We start from the raw sequence: 24,345 nt of genomic DNA on the forward strand, positions 1-24,345 counted from the left end.
ATTTGTATATACAGTACTATCATACTGTATGATACCTGAACCACTATTTGAACATTCAACTTATGTTGGTAACCTGTTTAACTTACCTAAAGCACTCCCCAGCAATAGAGCGGTAATAGTGTCAATTTGCTACCAACATCAGAGTCAATTCGTTTATCACATGCATTTTTTTTTACCACTCAAAAGAATAGTGCTGCATTGCTCTTTAGGGAAGCCCCTGCAGATATACAGTAAGAACATTCTGTATAAAGGTTCTCTATACAGGTGTATGTTTACTTACTATTACAAAAATGGTGCAGGCCAGATCAAAAATGCTGGGAAGGAAATAAAAGCCTGGGCTAAAAAACATTACCATTCCCCTCAAAAATTACCACTGCAGACAGGTGCTATGGCAACATCCAGCCGTAATCTCAAAGTAACACTGTTATTGTGAGCCAGTATGTTGATTACATGCCAAAGGGTACCACCCATAAACCCACAAACCAATATCAGACGAACTTCCAAACCAATATCAGACGAACTTCCAAACCAATATCAGACGAAGGAAGTTCGTCTGCTATTGGTTTGATGAGACAGCACAATGTATCTTCGTCTGATACATTGTGCTGTCTTATACCCATAATTGTTTTGATCGATCATATTTCAGCTAGGGAAGGAGATATCGAGCTCTAAGCAACAGGCATGGATACAAGACAGCACAATAAATGATTTGTAATGCATGGTGGAAATTTTTTCAAAATAACACTTGTTTGCAATGGTTTTTGTTACGTTATACCCATACCTGTTGGCTACTGGTCAATATCTTCTTCACGAGTGAAATATGATCGATCAAAACAAATTCTCCATAGGCGCCTGTACATTAATATCCCAAATAGCACGGCCATCTTGTGCTCGTGACGTCATTGTGGATAAAGTCCATTGTTGGCTATGCATCGATCATGAAGTAAAATTACACAATCAAGCATTGTTCTAGGTGTTAAGGCTTGTTTAGCAGCTAGGATAGCAGTCCATTGTACTGAGAAGGTTTGTAAGGGTGCTGGGACACTCTGGTATGGATATAAAATCTGTCTTTTAGAATACTAAGAGATGTCAATGTTGAATTAGTTCAACACTTCTTCAGATGCATGGTGATGCGTGACAAACCTCCTCTGAACCAATATGAGACAGCCTGGTAATTATCTCTTACTGCATGTTCATAGTGCTAGTCTGCACTATAACTGAAGGTTGATTGGTAACAACACTGAGTTATACACATTTTGAATGGCAAATGAACAGGGCTATATATACAAAGTATTCACAGCCAGAGGTGTCAATATCCATAGAAATCAAAGGACTTACAGCAGTGTACAGTTCATATTCGAAGGACATTTTTATCTTACAAGTCTGATAGCATTATACATTAACACTAATTATCAGCTACAGTAAACGGGGAAACTTTCGTTGGGCAAATTTTTTTGCATTTAAAACAAACCGCAAAAAGTGTCTCGACTAAATCAAAGTAACCACCATCCGATTACCTAAATTTGTAAGTGGCACTTGTCCCCTTTTGTCACTGACCCCTTAGTTTCTCAGCAAACCAACATTTTTGCCACTCTATTTTGCTGGGGAAACCTCTGCACTAGTCTTGCGCTGCCTTCCCAATCAGTACTGAAAAGTAATTAACATGCATGTACAGGTATCATTGTACATCTATCTACCTGTTTTACTATAAATTATGGCAAATCAATTAATACAAAGCTATAGTTCAACTACTGTCATACTTTTTGCAAATATTCTAATAAATTGGACCTTAATATAAGAGGAAGAAGAGTGGGTGTGCTTGATAATGCAGGGGATTCCCTAAAGAGCAGTAGAGTGGCACAGCACCACTCTACTTTACTCAAAATTCCTTTGATGTAGTAATAGGAATGTATTATAATTAACAAATTGACTTTGATGTTGTTAGCAAATTGATAGTTTCACCACTCTACTTTATTTTGCTGGGGAAAGCTCTGTAATGGTGTCTCTAACATTACATGAGCTAGATAATGTCTGGATTATTAAGGTTACGGTATAGTCACGGGCAATCATTCAAAATTTCGAATGCCTATCGATACTTTTTGAGAAGCCCATAAAACCAGTCTAGCAGCATGAAAAGTTTTAAGTGCAGGTGAAGCCCTTCATATTTAACGTTTTTATTAGCTACAGTGTAGTTTGAGGCAGGTGGACCACAGGACCTAGATATTTTAGTTGTTTAGTCACTTGTGTTGAAATTGTAAGGATTCAACAATCTGTTAGTCTGGTTTTTTGCTCTATTGTAGACCACACACCCAAGAACAGTCGTTGTTCTGTAGTAAAAACAAACAAGCACAATTAGGTGTATTGCTAACATAACACAGTTGTTGAAATTATATATCCCTGCTTGGTTTAAAGCAGGTTTTGTAATTTGCTCTGCCCACGCATTTAAAACTATTCCGTAACCTTAAAAGCTGCATCCAGCCCTGTCCGTGAGTAATATATCCCATTCGTGAATTACATTAGATTTTATTATATCAGTGATTCGTAACACTAATTCCATTGCTGGACTCCCTGTTTTCAAGTGTTCATGTTAGCATATTGCATCATGCACTCAATAACAAAATAGGCAGCTGGGTTACCAGCTCATATTGCATCATTTCTAATGTGCTTGTCTTGCTTACAATATTTGTGGTGTTGCCAAGTGTGATGTTACAGATTGTTTTGACTACATGAGCAAAAGACATGTGACTGCATGTGGTTGACTATTTAGTTGTTTGGACTCAACAGTAATGAAATGGGTTGGCCTGCACTCTTGTTGACACTTAATTTAGTAGTGATGGAAGCAATTGGCATTCTGTAAGTGGATGGGGTTAAATAATTACTTTTGAATTGTTGTTAACAGTGCCATCATAGAGTTCTTAAATGACTGCATAGGTGCTTCATTGTTTACAAAATTCTCAAAGTATACATATTCCAAGTATTTTTTTCCAAGGAATTCAGTACATAAAACAGTAAGCAAAAGGGGTGGCTGTACATCCTCTAGATTTATTAAACCACCAAATATTTATCCTTTGCTATATGCAGTGTGCATTATTTCTATTTAATGCCCATTGGCATTTTTCAAATCACCAATTCTTAATTTGACAATGTACTACAATATGTGGTATCAACTACAATTGAAGGTGTCAGTGGCAAAAGGGGACAAGTGCTATGAACCAGAAAGGAAGTAGTTCACAGAGTCTGAGGAGAGTTTCCACACCTGTATTTCAGACCACCAAAAAGAAACCACCTCAGAGCAAAGTTTACTTGTGTGGAGATTTCACTTACACACACACACACTATTCAGAAAACAATTTCAGTAAACCAAGCGCACGACTACAGCCCAAAGGTCGGCTGTGGGCATGCACCTACTTTAAAATTCAAAATGGCACATGTCACCTTTTCCCCTGATTTTTTGCATGAATTTTTATACGGATAATTATTATCCACGTATTATTCAAAACACAAAATATCTACCTGTTGTCAAATTAACTGCTAATGTGCATACGTTTAAATCGATATGTGCACAGGTTAGCCATCATAGTGTAAACCTTTAGTGGTTTAATTGAAAGGAATCTCAGTGACAGCTACATAGTTGTAAAGCAAAGCCAACCATTGGTAACAAGCATGAAATCCAGATTCATAAAAAAATCATCATGCTAGACAACCTGTTACTTAGCTAAAAATCATTGTGTGAAATGGGTAGTCTACCTATCACAGTTCAAGCTTTTTGTGGTTGCAAGTAAATCAGAGTAACAGATATGGAGTGATAACACAAAAACCAAACATGTTTTAAAATGGACAATCCAAGTAGCAGTCAAGATACTCTAATAGAGCAGTTCATCCTAATACAACATTCATGGAGAAACCCATTAATTATTCAAGTTGATGTTCTGCCACTTCTAATACAGTCAACACTATCCTTTGCGATAAGTAATAGAGATTCAATATTTTAAAGAGATACACAATTTCTGGTAACATAGAAGGCCAGCACCATCGTTTTTCAGTTGTTACAATACCTGTACAGTCCACTAGGGAAGCTGCTCCCAGCATACACACAAACCATTAGCTTTCGTATTTCAAATTGATAGTAAGTGCCACAGAGTAAAGCTTACTTGTAACAGAGTCTACAAAGTGCTCACACTGGCTGCTTTTCATGCCACACAACTACAGGTGCACGGATAGACAGGAAAATACAAACCTTCTCGATCACTACTACCATACTGTATGATATTTAAAAGTCAATCATATAAAAGGTGGCATACGGTACTCTATTTTTCCCTATAGTGTGGTTGTTATACAGTGTGCAGTCTTGGCCAGATGATCAACTATGTATGTACCATTTAGCATGACACTGCTGGTATACCACACTATGTGTCACACCCCTGCACCAGCTGTCTTTTGCTTCATGACATACCATGTGTGTCTTAACACACCCCAACACATACACACACTACCACATAAGGTACATGCTTACTTTCTGATGGCTTCAATGCATACTCGGCATGAACGTCGACCACAACAAGACAGCTGAGAAGGTTGCCTCAATAACAGTCTAATAAAAATTGCATGTAAATTAGCATTGCAAAGTGACAATGTGCTCCACAAAGCAAACACACCAGTAATTTATTACAACATGTAAGAACAGTGATGGTAAATGTTTAACTTGATAGCCATTAACAAAATAAACAATTAAATTATTATAGTCACACTTCCACTTAATACAGCCTATATATACTAACTATAGTTTTTGCTGTACTTCTTATGTACTTTTTTGTGCACCATACCCCTTTTGAGGTCTGCATGACAATAATAATAATCTTACTTACAACCTCTCTATAATTTGTCAGAGTGTTTCTGGACAGGGAAAAACAATTCTCAAAGCTCAAATCATGCAGTGGTTTCATGCTATTGTTGCACTGGAAACGAAGTGTGCATGTGTAAAACTGCCCTGTAAATACCAGTCTTTTGAAAATGAACCTATGGATAGTAGTGTTGAAACGATTATTTGGTTATTTGACTATTCGGTAGGCATGACACTATTCAATTCGTTAACACACTATTCGAATAGTCGTTAGCACTTTGTACACTGTATTCAGATGGAAAAGCCAGCCTTGAAACTTAAGATTGTGAATGAAGTGATGTATCCATGATATAAAAATTCTACTTTAGAAAAGATAGAAATAGCTGTTAGGCTTTACCTTGCTCCCTAACAAAAGATTTCAGTACTTGTTCAATAGAAGTATAAGCATTAAAGAATAATCGAATATTCGGTCGTTTTGTTCACAACTATTCAAATAGTAAAAATTGCTATTCGTTTCAGCACTAATGGATAGCCTTGAGTGATCAACAGATTATAAGAACCTGGCCAACTGCCACACTATCTCCCTGATCATGAACAGAACAAAATGTTGATATGAACACAACTGAAGATCTACTCTGGAAGCCTTATTCAATGAGTCCTGCTATGAAATTTGCAAGGTCAGCAGGTCCTCAAATGCCTCTCCTGCTTAAATGTACCCATCACCACTACCAGAGAATTTGGTCTCCAGCAAAAAAAAGGTGGGGTGATTCAGGTCCACCTCCATTGTGCCAAAGACTCCACAGATTACTTGGAAAATGCATTGGAAGAGCATTCAGTCTAAGCAGATGGCCCTGTTCAGAGCTCACCACAGCTGTATTCCCAATACCAGCTAATCAGCTGGCTCAAAACACTGTGTGTGTACTCCCCTACTTACTTGAGAGAGAGAGAGGCATCTGAATAGAGAAGAAAGGTCTTGTAGTCCTGGTTTCCACAAGCTAGAAAAGTTAGTGTAGTTGGAGGGCTCCACCTATATTGGGCTTAATGAAGATAAGAACAGTGAGAACACTAGTCCCTGTGTTGGTTGGTATCATCACCGATTTCTTAGAATCAATATGATAAATTGCAAGCAACTCCAGATGCTGTCAGTGACTGACTACATGCTGCTGATATAAAAGCCACTTTCTCTATAACAACAGACTGATGGACTGGTACAGCAAAGTAAGCATCTTTCAAGTTCACCTAGAATAGCCAATCTCCCTACCTCAACACACTCTCCACTTTTAAAGTGAGGTGCGTCCACCCACCAATTCAGGAATTTCAGATTTGTCACTAGCCTCAATCTCTCATTCTTCTTGGAAACTAGGAGCAGAGCTGAGAAGTCCGCATGTGCATGTGCGTCTTCCTGAATCTGAGCAAATAGGAAACATGCATGGCTGGTCTCAGTTGCTGGATCAAAGGGATCTGAAAGCCTTTATTGCCTTTTATTTACAGGTTTTAATAAGTTGGCCAGCCTGCCAGCATTGAAGGCATCTTTATTAGTGGTGACACAACCAATCCCACTCAGAGGAGGTTGGACACGATTTAAGCGCCCCTAAAACAAATTATGCGAAACTCGTTTTATTGAAGAGGTTTATACATCCATCTCAGTTTAATTCGGTAAAGTATCATTGTTCTGATTATAGAATACGTACGTGACAATTCTGGAGAAGTTCTACACACCAAACTGCAACTTATTAATTTCACTCCAATCACCAAGTGCTTTTACAAAACAAAGTACAGTGGCGGACAAACAAAGTTCCCGTTGCGTTTCCGTAGAAAAGCTGCGTTTCCACCTTGAAGCTTACCATCCAAACATCTAATCAACCCAAGTCAACCCCATCATTTTTAAAATTTGTATTGTGACTATTGGGGGTCACGTGAAATACCAAATAAAACAATGCAATTAAGGGTAATATATTTATGCGGTGCTTAGAGTGCATCCAACCTCCTCTGAATCTCACTATTAACTACATTACACTTGACGCAAACATACATAATAGAGCTACAGAATTGAGATTAGCAACACACACACGCTCTGAATTTCTCCCCTCATGCGGCAACCTCTAGTATAAACAGTGCTTTCTATGAGCATTAAATACTTCACAAAAATCTTTAAATGTTGTACAAGTACAAATTTTCAAAGTACGTAATTTTCATGGATCAACACATTTCAGAATTACTGTGATTATATTTTTGAGGATCACTCGTGTTTCACTGAGGTTATCTATTAGAAAGCATAGAGATAACACTAATAACAGTAAATTTTGAGGATGAAAATATTGCTACGTAAAAGCCAAGCAACCGCAAAAATTGCGATTACATCACTACAAAAATTGTACGTATACAGTATCTGGTAAGGTTGTTTGCTACACTTTAAACATCATCAAACATCTTAATCATGGGAATTAATCATGTTTCATGGACTGTTTGCCCTCTATTAGTGACCAGTAGGTTGAAAAATAAATAAGAATGTAAATCACTTCAGCTGCAACTGACAGTTCTATTAGAGTACTATTATGATTAAAGTACCTGCCTGGTAAAGGCAGAGCCATATACCAGAAGGCTTTACAGCACAACTATCTTAACCTTTATAGGTGCAGGAGCTGAACTCCTACTGAAATGAAGTGAGGGAACTCCATTTCCCACCCATTTGCTACTATACATATTACCAAGAGTACATAATATATAAATATATATATTATGTACTCTTGATATTACTGCTTGCAAAATATTTAGCCATATTAGCACTCTTTTAAGAGATCATGTAATTTACATTCATTTTTGAGTTCGCCAAAACATTGACACGAAACTGATGACACCATGCAATTTTTTTGTCTCATTTGTCTCTCTGTTGTCCCTCTGTCGAATTTGTAAAGACAAACAATGTCACAATGTCCCCAAAGTACCAGTTTTACAGGATGTTTATCATTTGATTTGTTCAATGTTATTTGGCAGTCTCATCTCAATTATGTGAAATACTATACTACTCCATTACTCATCAGCTGCCATACAGGATCTTTCAATAACACAGCGCAAATTTCATAGTCTGGCAGTGTCTGTCCCCTACGCATGGAGAGGAAAAGTTTGGTCATTGTAGGGGCCTACTTTATCCCACGGACTGGACTCGCGGACTGAGCTGGAAACAGCTTTTAAACAATAATTCAGGCATTATCCATTTCTTGCAACACTGGAGACACCACTATCGAGCTACAACTGCTGATACTGCTCTTACTTACAAGTCCACGTGCACTAATTAATTAGAATACACTTACGATACACGTGTACTAGCAGTGATAAAGTGTAATAGAGGCTATTGTTGTAGCATAGATGTTTACTTTTGTTGCTTTAGCACTAGTGTTAGGGCTGTAGAGATGAGCCAGTACTTATTCTTAGTAGGTATCTAGGTGGGACTGCTAGGCGAGAAGCAAATAAACTGGCTCATCACTACAGCCTCTAATGCTAGTGTTAAGTACTGAAGCAACAAAGGAAAACATCTACACTGCCTCTATCACGTTTTATCACTGTGAGTACACGTGTATTGTAAGTGTATTCTAATAAATTAGTGCATGCGCTAGTGTCATATGACTTGTAAGGAAGAGCAGTACCAGCAGTTGTAGCTCGATGGTGGTGTCTCCAGTGTTGCAAGAGATGGATAATGCCTGGATTATTGTTTAAAAGCTGTTTCCAGCTCAGTCCACGAGTCCAGTCTGTGGAATAAAGTAGGCCATTGTAGGGCTATAGAGTTCAATGGAATATAATTTAAAATACCATTACAACATAGATAATGTATGTGCTCCTAATGGATTGGAAACACCCATTAAATTATTTAGTGGCTGTTTGGCTTTCTCTGGCTTGTTGGAGGTGTGGACATTCCTTTTACATTGTGTTGTGTACTGAACAAGAACACAGCTTGTCTGTGGGCACTGGGAGAAATATTGTTTGGGACAGGTGACAATGGTAGGTATGCACCAGCTAACAATTCAGCAGCAGTACTATTAGCCAACTTCTCATCACTGCATTCACACAACCAAAGAAATGTGTGATATATTGAAAAAAAATTTACTGCTCAGCTTGAGCTAAACAATAGCACAAAGTAGTGCCTGTTTTCTGAAGTTTTATCGAAGCAGTGGAAATATACAGCGAAGCAGTGAATATCTAGCTAGCCTACTACACTCTACCTGCTACAAGTGGTGTAAACAGCTGCAAAGAAACAATGCTACACTTTCTCTTTCTTCAGGAAATTTGCACTACCATTTTGAAACACCACATTTCACCTTTTAACCTGAATTTTCTTCTATTGTTTACTGCTCTCCAGCATCCCTACCCAGAGCCTCCAATTAGTGTAGGTGGTAACTAACCCAGCTGTAAACAACAAACACTAATTTGCTGGTTACAAGAACAGCAAAATCTTCTACCTGTCGAGGCCATAAAGTTTACACACAGCAAAACAATCCATGTGACATACATTATCTATATTACAATAATGGTGACGATTATGGTACTTTAAATAACTACAACGGTACTGTATAGTAGGGACTACAAAAGTGTGGGCATGGCCCATGAAAAACTTCACTCAAAAACCAGCTTAAATTTCCCTGATGACGATGAGGCAGTATTGGTTAGGTAAAACTAAGCCCAAACAAGCCTTCAGATTGACCCGAAATGTTTTTAACACGTTGCTACACAATTTATTAAACGGAATTTTCTACTGACTGATGCCTTCAGACAAGCGTAACTCAATAACGGCTAAGGCTACGAGCTTGATTTTTTTTCACTGTTCAATGTTGCTTCAGCTAGACATGTGCTTTTTCACATACCGCAGTACGTGCTATGCATTCTTCATGGCTTACTGGTGTCCTCCTTTGCGTCCCATTCATCTCTGTTGACAGCAAAAGGTGTCGATTTGGCGGTAGCACATGACGATCGTAACAAAAATCATCCGTATTTTTCATAGTGGCAACTTTGATTGCAGTGGTGCTATTCAAACAGTTCTTGATTCATAATACTGTGTAACGTGTTGAACATAGCTGACAACAAAGCACAGTGGATACTTCACTTTTCAGTAAACAAGGAATTTTCAACTAGAGTAGGGATCATAGCACATCAATAAAAAGTACTAAGACAAGCTGGATATTAAATCACAATAAAACAACAAGTGTTATATCACTACTGTGCATTTCCATTATGGTATCTTGAGCACAGTAGGGATATAACACTTCTTATTGTTTTACTGTGAATTAATATCATGCACTACTCCAGTTTGTTTCAGTACTTTTTATCAATGTGGTATGGTCCCTACTCTAGTTGAAAATTCCAATTTTTTTGTGTACTTGTGGATTAATACAAAGGTGCCTAGAACATTATTATACATGTGGTTTGATTGTGGAGTTCTCTGCATACTGTATGCAGAGGGGTGAGCACCAGACATGTTATTTTCCCAGTGGAGCTCGACTTCTACAAGGGGTAGTCACTACCAATAGTCCTGTAAAACCATTTGCCATCGGGATTACGATTTGCTATCGACAAATAATACAACTAAAAAGGGTGCATTAATGCACTTTGATTATGTAGCATAGAAACCTTGTAAATCCTTGTTTTGCTACAAGTTGGCTTTGTGGGGTGCTTGATTTCCCATTTCAAGGACATCTTGATCATGAAGTTGATCACTTGATTCAGTTTTGTCCCTGACACAAATGGTCCTTCTGTTGGTAGTGACTATCCCTTACATCTACTACAACAAATGGGAAAACAAAGGTACAGTATCTAATAAGGTGCCAGTCAAGTGGATAACGGATGCCCTTGTTATTAGAAACCTTATAACCTATAATCAAGAGTAAATACTGTACGATACAAATTTAGGCGATTTTACTCTAGATAGAATTTGGCAGATAATATTTTGGCGAATGCTGGTGTCATACTGCATTCTCTCTATGTAGTTGGCTAAAAATTGGACAAGAATATTTTGGCAAATTGAGGCCATTTCACCAAATTCTCTCCTGCCAAAATTTTGTACTATACGGAAATAGAAGAAAGTGTCTAAATTCAAGCATGAGCCATCAAAAATAACAGCCACAAGTCCTTCTGGATATTATAGTAAATTCATGCTTATAATATAAGTGCTGATTGAGTGAGTTAACACTTTAAGAGATGGTGACTTTGAGTAGCCCCTTGAAAGTTAGTATGCAAGCCAAAGCATATTAACACCCTTCCTGTAAATTCAAGGGAAGCCTGTGGATTTATATATGGTTCTCATTTAACAGATGTCATACAGAAGTTATGCAGGGGACGTGGCAACATCATGTTTACGTGTCATTAACTCGCATACGCGTATGCAGATGCCGTTTTGAGTAGAAACTAGTGAAATACAGTGGTGTTCGAGTATTCTGTAAGTAGACTACTTCCCCAGGCTTTTGATGAAGAAAAAGAGGTATAGAGGTATATATGAGGATAAAATGAAAATTGTGGGATGTGCCAAAGATTTGTACTGCTGCTTAGAGAGTAAGAGTGACATTGCTGGTACTGGTCAGGACAGTGAATCCTCATGTTGAATGGACTAATCGGTCTGTTTCACTATGCTGTAATGTACATCCCTGTAATATACAGGGTTGGAGTTTCACCTCAGCAGTTGCACTAGCAGCAACTATAGTTTGTCACTTATGTCAGCTTGCCTCCTTTGATATCTTATTTAGTAATGGTTTACTGCAGCAATGTCTCTTCAAAGGCACCATTTTCTGTGCATTCCACATTCTTAACTATGCTAGGACCATACTACAAAGGATCTTTACTGTTTCTGTCTGACATGAGAATTTCATGTTACAGTGTATTAGAAGCTGTCCACTGACATTGGTTATATACCTCTACTCCTCAATTCTTCGTCCACTGGGTTATTGTAAAACAAAAGCATCTTTGGTACATCTCACAGTTTTCCTTTTATCCTCATGTCTTCTTTTCTTTGTCTATATATAAGCTAAGGGAAGTACTTAGAATACTCAAATACTACTGTACTTCTCTGGAACATTTCTACTAAAATGGCATCCTCACATGTATGCGAGTTAATGATACATTAATGTGATGCTGCCCTGTGCCACCCCCCTGAATAACCTCTATACATAACACTGAAGATGAGATGGTCTTAGCAAGAACATAGGTCTATGCCTCACTTGTTATAATCTGTAGAGAAATCAATTTTAATTACAATAGTGGGCGACCTCCTGACAGCTGCTTGACCGCCGTCCACCTGGATAATTGGTAGTCTCGCTGGTAGTCTCGCTGGTAGTCTCGCGTAGCCAGACCCACTCTTCGCACGGTGCTTATCAATTGATAATTATAAGCACCTAGCTGTGAGAGGGTCTGGTATAGTTCGAATAGTAAAGTTGTTCTGACACCCTGAGCTTTTTCAGGGTGATAATGAAACACCTGGTTAACTTTCATCATGCCATGTCATATTGTGGGGAGTGTATAAACAGTGGAATGGACTACTGGAATGGTGGAATAGTGGAATGGTGGAGTGAAATTTTTAAAAGTTCATCACATCCAAATAAGGGCTCAAATTCCTGAAAGCCAGACCAATTACATATTTTCAGCATTCTTGTGGCTCATGTACTGTACTGAATGAAGTCATTTCTGAACACAGTGCAACATAATTTTGCAAACAAAATTAATGATTGACACACAGAGTTATTAACAAGTTAGCCTGGTTAGATAGGTGACCTTATTACAGTATATGCACACTTTACATTGTGTATATGTATACATAAGTTCAGACTATGATGTCACTGGTTGGCAAACACCCAAATACTAGCCAGAGGGAAAAGAATTTTCACACAAATTGTCGGCCAATAGGTTAAAGAAATAAGGAAGAACTAAGAACCAAGTTGTTTCGAGACAAAGCTTACGTGCTCAAAGACTTGCCAACCATGTGGCTCGGTGCTTCTCTGCACTAAGTAGACAGTGTGCACTTATGTATACATGTATGCACATTTAACTGCAGGTTAACTATGGTAGTAGGACGAGTATGCCTGGCTCGCAAGCCAGGAAGGTACGAAAGAACCAACCTCTTGCAATCATTCTTAAAATTTGGGCACGCACTTCAAAGCCTGGACTAGCAGCCAGCTCAGTTGCAATAAACAAATTCAATAGTTGCTTTCCCCTCCCACCCACCTTGTTTCCATTAGCCTTCTGGTTAATGTGATATATGTAGTTATGGTTGCTCTTACAGTGGTGTGTGATATGGGGGATCACCTTCAGTAACTCTAGGATCATTTTATTAATGTAGTTGGCTGTACTTACAATTCAATAGGGTTGCACTGTGTTCAGAACTGACTCATTCACTACAGTACATGAACCACAAGAATGGTAAAAGTGTGTAATCGGGCTGGCTATTAGGAATTTGAGCTCTTATTTGGGGATATTGAGCTTTAAAAATTTCATTCCACCATTCCACTGTTTATACACTCCCCATATTGTGGTCTAGTGGCTTACTGTCAACAGAGAAAGGAATTTGCTAACAACCCGCAATGTGGCGTGATGAAAGTTAACCAGGTGTTTCATTATCACCCTGAAAAAGCTCAGGGTGTCAGAACAACTTTACTTTTCGAACTATACCAGACCCTCTCGCAGCTAGGCGTTTATAATTATTAATCGATAAGCGCCGCGCGAAGAGTGGGTCTGGCTACGCAAGACTAGATAATAGACCTTATTCACTGAATTAATTTCATAGCGCTTATAACCCGTTGCGAAGGAGTTGTCCGCCAATATTCGCCATTTGCAATACCAAAACCATAGTAACATCACAATTCTCCGCCAAATTCGCCATTTGCAGTACCATAACTATGGTAACATGATAGCAACCGTTGTGCTCGCCCAGTTTTAGAACTCAAAATGGCGTCCGAAAGACCATCACCATGGCAAATAGAGTGCCTTGTATGGCTTCGCGTGACATCTGAGGGCGCTTACTGTTCTAAATGAATACGGTCTATTGGTACCGCATTCTGGTACGCTAGTTATTAATCCAATTTCTGTGGCTTATGGTTTAGAGTGACGCGCTATAAATCTACTCATCAAATGAACGACAAGTCAACAGAGTAGCTAGGTATTAATCTCGCGCAACTGGTAGCCAGCTACTTAGGTACCGCACAGCTAGCTACATACCCAACAGTTATTTCTATAACATTTACCTGCATATAAAACAACGATATTGTTCCACTTCCAATTCCCTGAGTGGTTCTGGATTCTTCCGCACGAATATCCTCTCGAAATTGGCATCGTAACCAGCACGAATAGTCGATCTTCCAGCGGCCATTTACAGTTCTAAAACAGTTACCACAATGTTCCCCAGTACACAGTAACTCGTGAAGCTACAAAAGAAAACAGTAATTAAACACAAAATTCTAACTAGCTTAACTACCAAACTAAGTACTTTAACTACAAAACAACCTTAATTAATAACTTAGTTTCAACAAGTCTATGCCATCTTCTGGGCATAAGCCATAACAGTACAAAGAAAACAGTTGTTTAATTTTTTACTCGATACACAATATCAAATAACTAGCTACAACACAAACAGTCGATCACGCGACCAAACGATATCGCACGAAATGCGCCTTGTGTACATTGGTGAATCCTTACAACTGTTAATAGATGGATCCTAACTTCCCACATGGCTAGCAAGCTAATTACAGTAAACGCGAAAATTTCGCGTTATGCGGTTTCAAAGCAAACCGCGAAAGTTTCCCCTCAATAATACAGTACTATGTTTGAGCTTTACCGCAAAACTTTCACCACGAATAGCCTTAACCGCGAAACTTTCCCCGTTTACAATAACGATAAACTGTCACATACGAGTACATTATTGGACGCGTACATGCATGCCATGAAGGTAGCTTCGGAGATGAGTGCGCCCATCAGTTATACTGCATACTCATGTTTGCGATATAGTGTAAAGGATCTATGGATATACCGAGCAATATACTTTTGCAAGGATAGCTACCCCAACTGCAAACTTTCGGTTCGACCGATTTCGTACCCCATCGTGAGCTAGAACCATCAAGGTATACTTACAGAAAGTAGCAACTTTTGCAGCGTATAGCCAATACAAGTCATTGTAAAACAAAACCTTTCGTACTGCATAAACAGTGGTGGCTACAAACACCGAAGAACCATTTCAGAACGTGCCTGCATGCGTGAATATAAATAGGTGCATAGCTCTGTGTATAAAACCAGAATGCAGCTCGCTAGAATGTCACAGGCTTGCTACAAAGCAACAACAAAGAGCAACAAACTTTCTATCCATACGAAGAGCTTGACTTTTAAAGGCTGGACCTGCACCAGACTAATCGTCAAGGCGACTCGTCCGCGATCAGCAACGAGCGTTGCTCAGCTGCCTTGCAAGCTATCGCACATCAATCGACGCTTTCAACTAAAAGGTGATCACGAGGTATATGCAAGTATCTACATATATGGAATTGCAGACATACCCATAAGCAATGTGGTTAGCTAAAAAAAAAAATTGTTTTTTGCTGATTTGCAAACAATTCGGCCCAAATAGTATTAAAAGACTAAAATAATCGAAACCATGCATGAAGCAAAAATTTTCACCCTCGAAATACTTGGGCTATATGCTATTATAAACATGGGTACGTGGTATAATAGCACACTTGTTTTAGTGTGCAGCAGCTAGCGCGCTTCGGCACTTACGAGCTCCTGATGCCAGTTAAATCATAAAAGTGGGAATTAATGCAAGAGTACAATATAGCCTGCAGACAACAAGGAAATCGATACAACGCAATCAAGACTTGTGAGCCCACACGAGACTAGGAAATTGATTACATGCATGGATACACGCAACATTCAAGCACCAAAACATACGTCAAGGTTACATTGTAGGATAAGCAGTATATTAGAGGATATGCCACATTATTTTCATGCCGTTTGAAGCTTCATTAATGACGGTTCACTCTCCACGCAAATGCAGTAAAAAGGGCTCATCATTCCAGCCATGCACCCATGGGTGCATGGCTGCATGGAGTGACGAATAATTGATCCCCGTTTAAATATCAGAACTATAGAAACTTTCCTCACTTTTTGCAGTGTTCTTTATCTCTATAGTTAGCCACACCCTCCTTTATGCGCACATGAGGTTTTGTGGTTATAAAAGTTTGCATAGCTCAACCCTTTAAGCTATCAACCTTTTCTGCTATAATCTTTTTTCCCCGTTATACTGCATGTTCCGTCTTAAAGCAAGTTCCTTATGGCTAGAGACTAGCTAGAACCGTCTCGTTTCTAGTATAATAGTCTTGTGCCGCTCGTGCCCACCCCAATTCTTGGAATTGGGGTGGGCGGGGCGAGTTTGCGGTGTAGCTATTTTAATGCAAGTGCAGGATATAACAGAGGTGACTAGACACTTGAGCTGTCATAGTGGGCCAGCATATATGCAAGAGAAAACTGGAGAATATGGAATAATAGCACATGACAGTTTTCCTTTTTTTTTTAACATGACAGTACATATTTATTTGTTCTTACTGGCCAGAAACCAGAACACTTTAAATATTACTTGTTTCTCATCCACAAAAATTTGGATATCCATGCGAGGGAGGTCATTTTTTATTATTCATTATTAAGGAAAATCCTCCAAATTAAGCTGTCTGCTACTATAAATGCCTTTTAAAGACTATTATTTACATTTTACTACTGTTTCTGAGGTGTAAGTGACATTTGCTGTGCTGTGAAATGCCAGCCTTCTTTGCATCAAAATACGTCAATTAGTGATAGCTAACAGTAATAATGAAATTAGAGGCGGTGGGTACAGGCGGGGATGAGAAACAATTAATGAAGTTTGCCTGGCCTTATCCAGGGAGGGGAATTAGCTTATGGGTTATGAGTCAGTCAATGCTGTAGTGGCACAGACAAGATACATCAATCTCATTGTAACTGCAACCTGAATTATTCATATTCTTGTTGTAGGTGTTCTTAACTTAATTTTAAGGCTAAACCAAGCTAGATTCCCCTTTTCGCCTAGCCTCGTGCCCAGCCGGGCTCGCGCTAATGCGCAAACACCGTCTGGTGACAATGCTCGAGTTTCTTGGGCCCGGAAGTGCGATCCAGCCAAAATATTGGCTGGCCAATCAGAATCGAGGAGTTGCATAATCGTTTTAAAACACTGAAATACCATTCGAAAATGGCTAGGAATACAGTATATCTCAAAACAGGACATTTACTTAATGCGATTTCTTCATTTATCATATTAGTAGAGGATAGTGTATCATTTCTGGTGAAACGTCGAGTCATGATTCACAAGGTGAGACTGAAAAAACAACTTGACAACAAACGTCTTGAATAGCCTAGGGGAGTAACTTCTAATAAACGGCTTTAAATAGTCTGCTTTTTCATCCACTTCCAATACATTCATGCGATTGTGCAACTCCTCGATTCTGATTGACCAGCCAATATTTTGGCTGGATCGCACTTCCGGGCCCAAGAAACTCGAGCATTGTCACCAGACGGTGTTTGCACATTAGCGCGAGCCCGGCTGGGCACGAGACTACTTTCGCCTGCACACTTTATTCAAAATATTCACAAAATTTTCATTCTCTTGTATGTTTATTTTATTAGTGTTTGTATTTTGCAGTAGGCAAGTTGTAACTAATGTAAATAGTTGGGACTTGTTGCCTGCTGACCCTCAAATTCCCTATTGCATGATATTGTACAGCAATACCATATAAAGTAGGAAACTTTAACAGCAAAAAACTTTGGCAAACAGCTGACAAAAAAATACTTTTGTGAATTGGTTTGGCAGAAATATACTTTGGCAAATTAAAGGACAATTTGCCAATGTTTTATACAACCAAAGTTTTCTACCATATTAAGTAAATAAAGAATGATATAAATGGTAAGAGCTGAAGCTAGTTAAGTCTGCATAAGTCAATGGATTATAGAATCACATTACACTGTATCAGTTGTAGTGTCACTCAGTGCAAGGGAGCCACAAGTAATTGGGATTGAGCTCAAGCAATAGTTACTTTCAACATTTCACCTACAGTAACAGTGAAAATGCAGTACAAAATAACGATGAATACAATATTTAGTTATTATAAATGTCCTCTAGATCGGAACATACACATATACGATGTCCGTTACATAGACATGCCCTCAAGTATCAGTATACCCTGTAACTATGTCACTCTGGTAGGAAAAATGGCTGTTTGGAGTTGAATTATCAATCAGCCAATCGATCAGAGGGCTTTTCAGCTTTATATAAATATCAAGTGTAATTGTCTTATACAAACTGGATTCAAACACAGGATTTTGACTACCTCATGGTGCTCTGTTTTTGTTGTCCTACCAGTATAAATCCACTGTACTCCTGGTTAAAGAAGAGAGGCTTAGTTTGTATACACTAGTTTGTTACTAATGGCATTAAATAGCACACTCAACTTTTTAATCCATATATTTTCTTACAGTGTAGCAACCTTACACACAACATCTGATCTAAGAAGGCTGCAGTTATTTAAAAGCCACTATAGTGATTGGAATAATCTAGTAAATAATGATTGCTGATGAGACTTAAGAGTTGCCATCTTTTTTACTGTTTGAGATATATAACCATGATGGATTAGTGGCTGCACACCACTGGTCATTATTAATCATTTGTTCAAACAAAGAAGACAAGAGCTGCTGTGCAGTGATGAACAGTGGAGCCATCTACAACAACTACAGTTGTTGTTGAATCATCAATTCTATTGGTGAAACACATGGTGAATGCATGGTTATTGGAAATCATCGATGATAATTTTACACAGCACTGAATTTTAACCTAAGCTCTTATGAAGGAAGTATGAATTAAAACAGCCTTAAAAACTACTCCATATCCTTTTTGTAGTTTTAACTTGAAATGTCATGAAATAACCCCACTCAGTCAGTACAAATGGTCATGATCACGTGAATGGCATTATAGATTGTGAAAACTAGCCAAACTAATCCTACCAGCTGAACGCTTACCGATAGTCTGATCACCAAAAACTGAAGGAGTTTGGGCACTTCGATATGACCACTCCAAGCAAGACTAACATATACCACCAGAAAGTACAATATAACACTTAAAGCACTGCCTAGCACTCAGTGGGAAGGGGTCTCAAGGCAAATACAGCACTCAGCTTTGCCTCATGCTGCATTAGCACTTGACACACCCCTCATGCTTTACAGTGTATTTCCATACACATACATGGCAGTGCTATAATATATAAGTCCCTGGAATATTTATATGTGACCATCTCAGTGAAAACCTGTCTAGTTCACACAAGCATACATAGTGAGAAATTCGAAGTTTAAAAATAATTCGTAAAATTACACATGCTACAAGAAAAAATACACAAGTTTTTATCAGGCCAGTACTCGATGAAGAAAGACTTAAAATTATACACCATCTTATTCGCCTACTCATGGGGAGTTAGAAAATCTTTCTGTAGCCTCAATGGTTTGCATGTCACATGCGTTTGTTTACAATGCGGTAGACGTAAACAAAGTCGTTGCCATTTCTTCAACAAAACCGCCTTCATACGCCTATGCGCAAGTGACTGCAGGGCTAAAACTATACCTTGGTTGATCTGCCAACCCATGGTGAACATTGTAAGCTAATTAATTCCAACATTGTAGACTAATCCAAATGGAAGTTATGGCTGCGAATGCAAGTACCTGTAGTTTATTTTTAGTATAGTCACTGTACAAATCGATTTCCTTGTTCTTCCTACTTTCTAGCACTGTAATTCCAAAGCTACTCACCACAGAAGGCTGAAACTTTGGTGAACCATTCCTTGGACACTGCAGATAATGTTGAGAAATTAAAAAAAAAATCGGAGGTTGTGCGAACTAGACAGGTTTTCGCTGAGATGGTCACATATAAAGGTGTTTGTGGCATATAGCTGCTACATGGAGAATATCAAGTTCAGCACCACCTCTCTAATACTTGCATACATATTAAAATGAATCATTGTTTAACAATAGCGTTTTAGCACAATTCAAGGATCTCACTAGTAGTGGCTATCATTCCACTGGTAAGAATTTACCTTCACAGACACTGTCAGTAAACACAGCAGATACATGCAATGGTGTAGGTGGATCCATCTCAACTTCAGATCCGTCAAATGACTATCATCAGATGACTCATCATCTTCAAAGTCCTCATCACAGGAGTACCTTGGTATATCTTCATCTTCATCTAGTACACCAAGCCCTCAATGAATCCCAGCATGCTTAAATCCATTAATCACTATTTGTGGGTTGTCCTGTAGGTGCTTGATCAGCTCCATAAACCAGTGTGCTCTCTACACATTTCATTCTTGCTGAAGAGATGTCCACAGGATCATCATCATCACCATTGATAAATTTCTCAGAAAGTTCACCAGAATACCATTTGCTAAACTTAGCCCGCAAAACTACGTCACAACCTTGTTTACGGAAATGTCCATTGTTTGTATGTCCCCAGTGCAGTTAGCCGGTATGATCACCAAATGAATATTGTTTTCCTCTAATTCCTGTGTGACTCGCTCAGTCATCTGGCCTTAAAATGATTGAAGATAGCTAATGCTGGTTGGCCATCCTCTAGTCCCAAATCTTGGCAGACACAGTCTACAAATGGGACAATCACTTTTCATAAATATTTCAGCATTGTTCCCTCATTGGACCAGTGTTTCAGGCTACGATTTATCAGCCAGTCACGTGGAAATCAAATGGAGGGTGACACCTATCCGATTTGCCTCCATAAATCAGTTGTGGAGGTAAAACTTCACCCATGAAGCTCCCACACATGACGACAGTAATTTGTCTTTTATCCTTAAATCCTGAAATGTCAATTCGTTTTTTCCCCCTTTTGTCAATGGTCCACAATGCACCAGGAACCAGGTTAATCCCCAGTTGAAGATCAGCTCAACAGGAATATCATTCAAGACAATGGTTTCTGAAATGAATGTTTTCTTGGCACTTTCTAAGTCATCTGGTGCCATGCCAGTTTTGGTTGAGCCTCTTCTCTTTGTAAAGTTCATTCTGTTCAAAAGAGACTTTGCCCATGATACAGATAAAGTTGCAGGCCCCCCATTCTTGGATAGTCTACTTGGTTCCATCACTTGGGCTAGACCCTTTGCTGCTGCTGCTATAGTAACATGCATATTGACAGGACACCCAATCTCTCTCAACTTCAAACTGTAGTCCTGAACTGCTGTGTGAAGGGTTTTGCCCAGGCCTTCCTTGCTTCTTCAATGGCAAAGTGGTCATTGTCAGGTAATCTTCTTCTCTTCGTCACTTCTGTTGACGCTCAGCAGAATAGGCTTTCTTCATACCTCTCATCGTGCTCTCATTGATAGATGTACCAAGTTTAGCTGAAATTTTCTGGCAGCTGCCGTCGGCCCGATATGACATGTCATTAATTTTCTCCATTTCTGCTTGTAGTGTCGCATCATAGACATTGTTACCCTTGAATTTTCACTTCCGTTTCTGGCTGGATTGTGGCAACACAAGTTCAACTTCACGGTTTGCTGCAACAGTTGCTTTGGACAGAATTGAGCGAGACAGTGCACCATTTGGAGTGGGTAACGATCCTTTCTTTCTAGAAAAGGAGTTCAGAATTGACATCCCTGACCACTACTCTGAAACACGAGGTACATCGCGTGATACCACGTAATTAAGTCATATGATTCTTATATATCATGTTACAAAAGTAGTTAATTGTAGCGATAGGTGTCTTTTACTATAATTAAATCCTCACTAATAAATCCTGCTGTATGGTACTGTCCCACTAATGCGTTAAGCCATATGGTATGCATGTATGGAGGACATGACTATGTGTACAAAGTGGACTTCGTGTTTAGCAATTTAAAAAAACTCACCATTTGCATACAGAGAATGCATGATTGTGAAAAGAACATTATCAGATGACTATAGTCGCTTTTTTTGCTACAGCTCCGGCATTTAAAGGGCTGCACAGCACTGCTAAATGTTTGAGCAGCTGGCTCTTGTAACATGAGTTATTAACAAGAAACAAGGGCTCAGGTGAAGGCAAACAGACTATAATAATTATTGCTATAAACCTGTAGAGTTCAGGTTTGGAAGGTGAATAATTGGATATTGACTCATTGTAAATTAGCAGACATAAGGGTATTCAACAAGCCTAAAGGAAGCCTTAGGATGGTATGAAAGGAGTAGTTGGAAGAGGCAGATGAGACATGGGCACAGACATTTTCACAGTTAATTTTCTTACCTAACATTGTTCTGTACACTATAGTCTCAACTTCCAGGTCCAGACATAGCTAACACATTGGCATATGCCCCCAATTTTAGTCTTGCAGGTTAGTAGGCCTTTATGGTCATTGCTAACCTGCACCTTATACTGAAAGCTTTGAACTACTGGGTCTGGCCTGTGCGACTAACCTAGGACATACCAGCTGAATCTCCACATAAGCATTAAATTTCTAGAGGATGTGTACAACAGTATGTGGTCTATAGTACTCTGCCTAACCCCCCACACATGCACTACATGAAATCAATGTCTGGAGAAAAGAGAACGCGTGTGTTCCTACCATGTCCATCTAGTGAGATCAACATCTTTGTTTACAATAACAATTATAATGATCACATATTGAGGTTATGTTATGATGTTAACACTTGTCCAAAGGAATTACTTATGGTTTACCAGGTAGTGGGCAAAACCAGCTACTTAGCCAATTATTAACCTGACCTGGATAATAACACACTATTGGTGAATAACACATCTCAGAAAATGTAATGACACATTGCACAAAAGAAACATGTAGCTAGACACACACACACACACACACACGCACAAACACACAGACAGACAATTTACATACACTGCATGCTTCAAGCAATCTAAACTAGGGCTGAAATGATCATGGTTTTTAGTATTTGAGTATTCTCTAGAGTTAAAGATCGAGTACTCACGAATACTAGCTACTTGTAGTCATACCCATTGGACATGTTTTATACTAACCTTAAACAGTTTACAGCTTTTCAAATAACAACAATGTTATTAAAGTACTGATGTTAGTGTTCCTACAAAAAAATTATGCCAATCTACCTTCATGTTGTAGATGGCAAAACATCATGTGAGCTGGGTCACATGATCTTAACAAAAACTCGAGTACCAATTCTACTATCAGAGTATCAAAATCCATCGAGTATTAGTATTTGTTTCAGCCCTAATCTAAACAATACATAGTATTGATAGCTACAGTATGTTAGATGAGTACATATGCAAACAAGGGGCAACACATTAAAATCCTCTAAACAACAATTGCAGTTCCAGTACTGTACTTTCACTTTCATACCAATATTTCAATTTAACCCAAGCAAAATTATGCAGGCACCCAATGTATATAATTTTCTTTGACATTTTAACCAAAGTAGGTCATACAGCTGAAAACAGTACAGGACACAACAAGCACCAGGTGTCAAGTTGTTAACAAGTACTTCCTACAGTCAGGTGCACGTGAAGCCAAAAACCCTACACATGACCGCTCCAGGTGTGAGGTTGATTACAGTGATAAAACTACCACTTCACTATTGTTTACACTCACTTTACTGTCTATATATCAAATAGTATTTCAACAAGTAAGTGACATAGAATTCTCACAGCAATAAAGTCTTACTCCTTTAATAGACTCAATAAATTAAATATTTTGATTGTGGGTTTTAGATATTAGAAACATTCGAATCCGCAGTTTTTCATTCAAACATTCGAATGCTCAATCAATTCTAGCATTCGTTTATGCACTATAATTAACACATACAGTTGTACTACTATCATGAACCATGATAGTGGGTTCATAACAGGTATCGCCTTTGTTTTTTGAAAAAATCCTAATAGAACACACACCAAAAAAAAACCAACCTTGAAAATCTTGTGCAAATGTTGTACATATAACTAACTGGTTTACTGCATTGATGTAAACACACTATCTGTACTATTCTGTAGTGCAAAGTTGGCTACAAAACAAAACAATTCACTTCGGTTCAATAACAACCTCTTACATTGAGTTTACTTTCTCTACATACAGTATGATGTGTGGTTGAATGGTACCACATTACTACATGGGTTAAACCCAGAACAATCCTCTGGTAGTACTTTGCAAGGGGTATACTGTAGGTCTATTAGTGAATCTCAACCGAAAAGAAAACCATAAATTTATTTTAGACAACACTAAAACTTCATAATTAATGATTTTGTCTCACAGGCATAGCACAATTTATGCAGCTGCTGCCACACCAAAGGTTCCCTTAGTGTGATCTCCAACAGATGCCAATACTAGGACTGGTGGATTTTAGGGCTGATAACTGTGGAATTTTGCTACTTTCACGATTGTAGGATACAACATATCATGATTACAGACCTGTATGACAACTACAAATAATTCCTACAAATAATTCTAATTGTAATTGTAATTAAAAGGATAATGGCTTAT

At 38.6% G+C, this 24,345-nt stretch overlaps 1 protein-coding gene across 1 annotated transcript in view; it reads right to left on the reverse strand.

The window, feature by feature from the left end:
• LOC136243538 (uncharacterized) overlaps positions 1–23,037 on the reverse strand; it is a 48,441-nt gene extending 25,404 nt beyond the window's left edge. Inside the window, exons 1-2 of the mRNA XM_066035054.1 lie at positions 22,962–23,037; positions 14,056–14,235 (exon numbers count right to left, since the gene is read on the reverse strand). Of these exons, the coding sequence (XP_065891126.1) occupies positions 14,056–14,235; positions 22,962–22,967 (186 nt within the window). The 5' untranslated portion in view covers positions 22,968–23,037. The remainder of the gene's footprint in view (positions 1–14,055; positions 14,236–22,961) is intronic.
• Between the last annotated feature and the right edge of the window lie 1,308 nt (positions 23,038–24,345).

Source organism: Dysidea avara, chromosome 2 (genome assembly GCF_963678975.1).
Source record: "Dysidea avara chromosome 2, odDysAvar1.4, whole genome shotgun sequence".
Taxonomy (NCBI): domain Eukaryota; kingdom Metazoa; phylum Porifera; class Demospongiae; order Dictyoceratida; family Dysideidae; genus Dysidea; species Dysidea avara.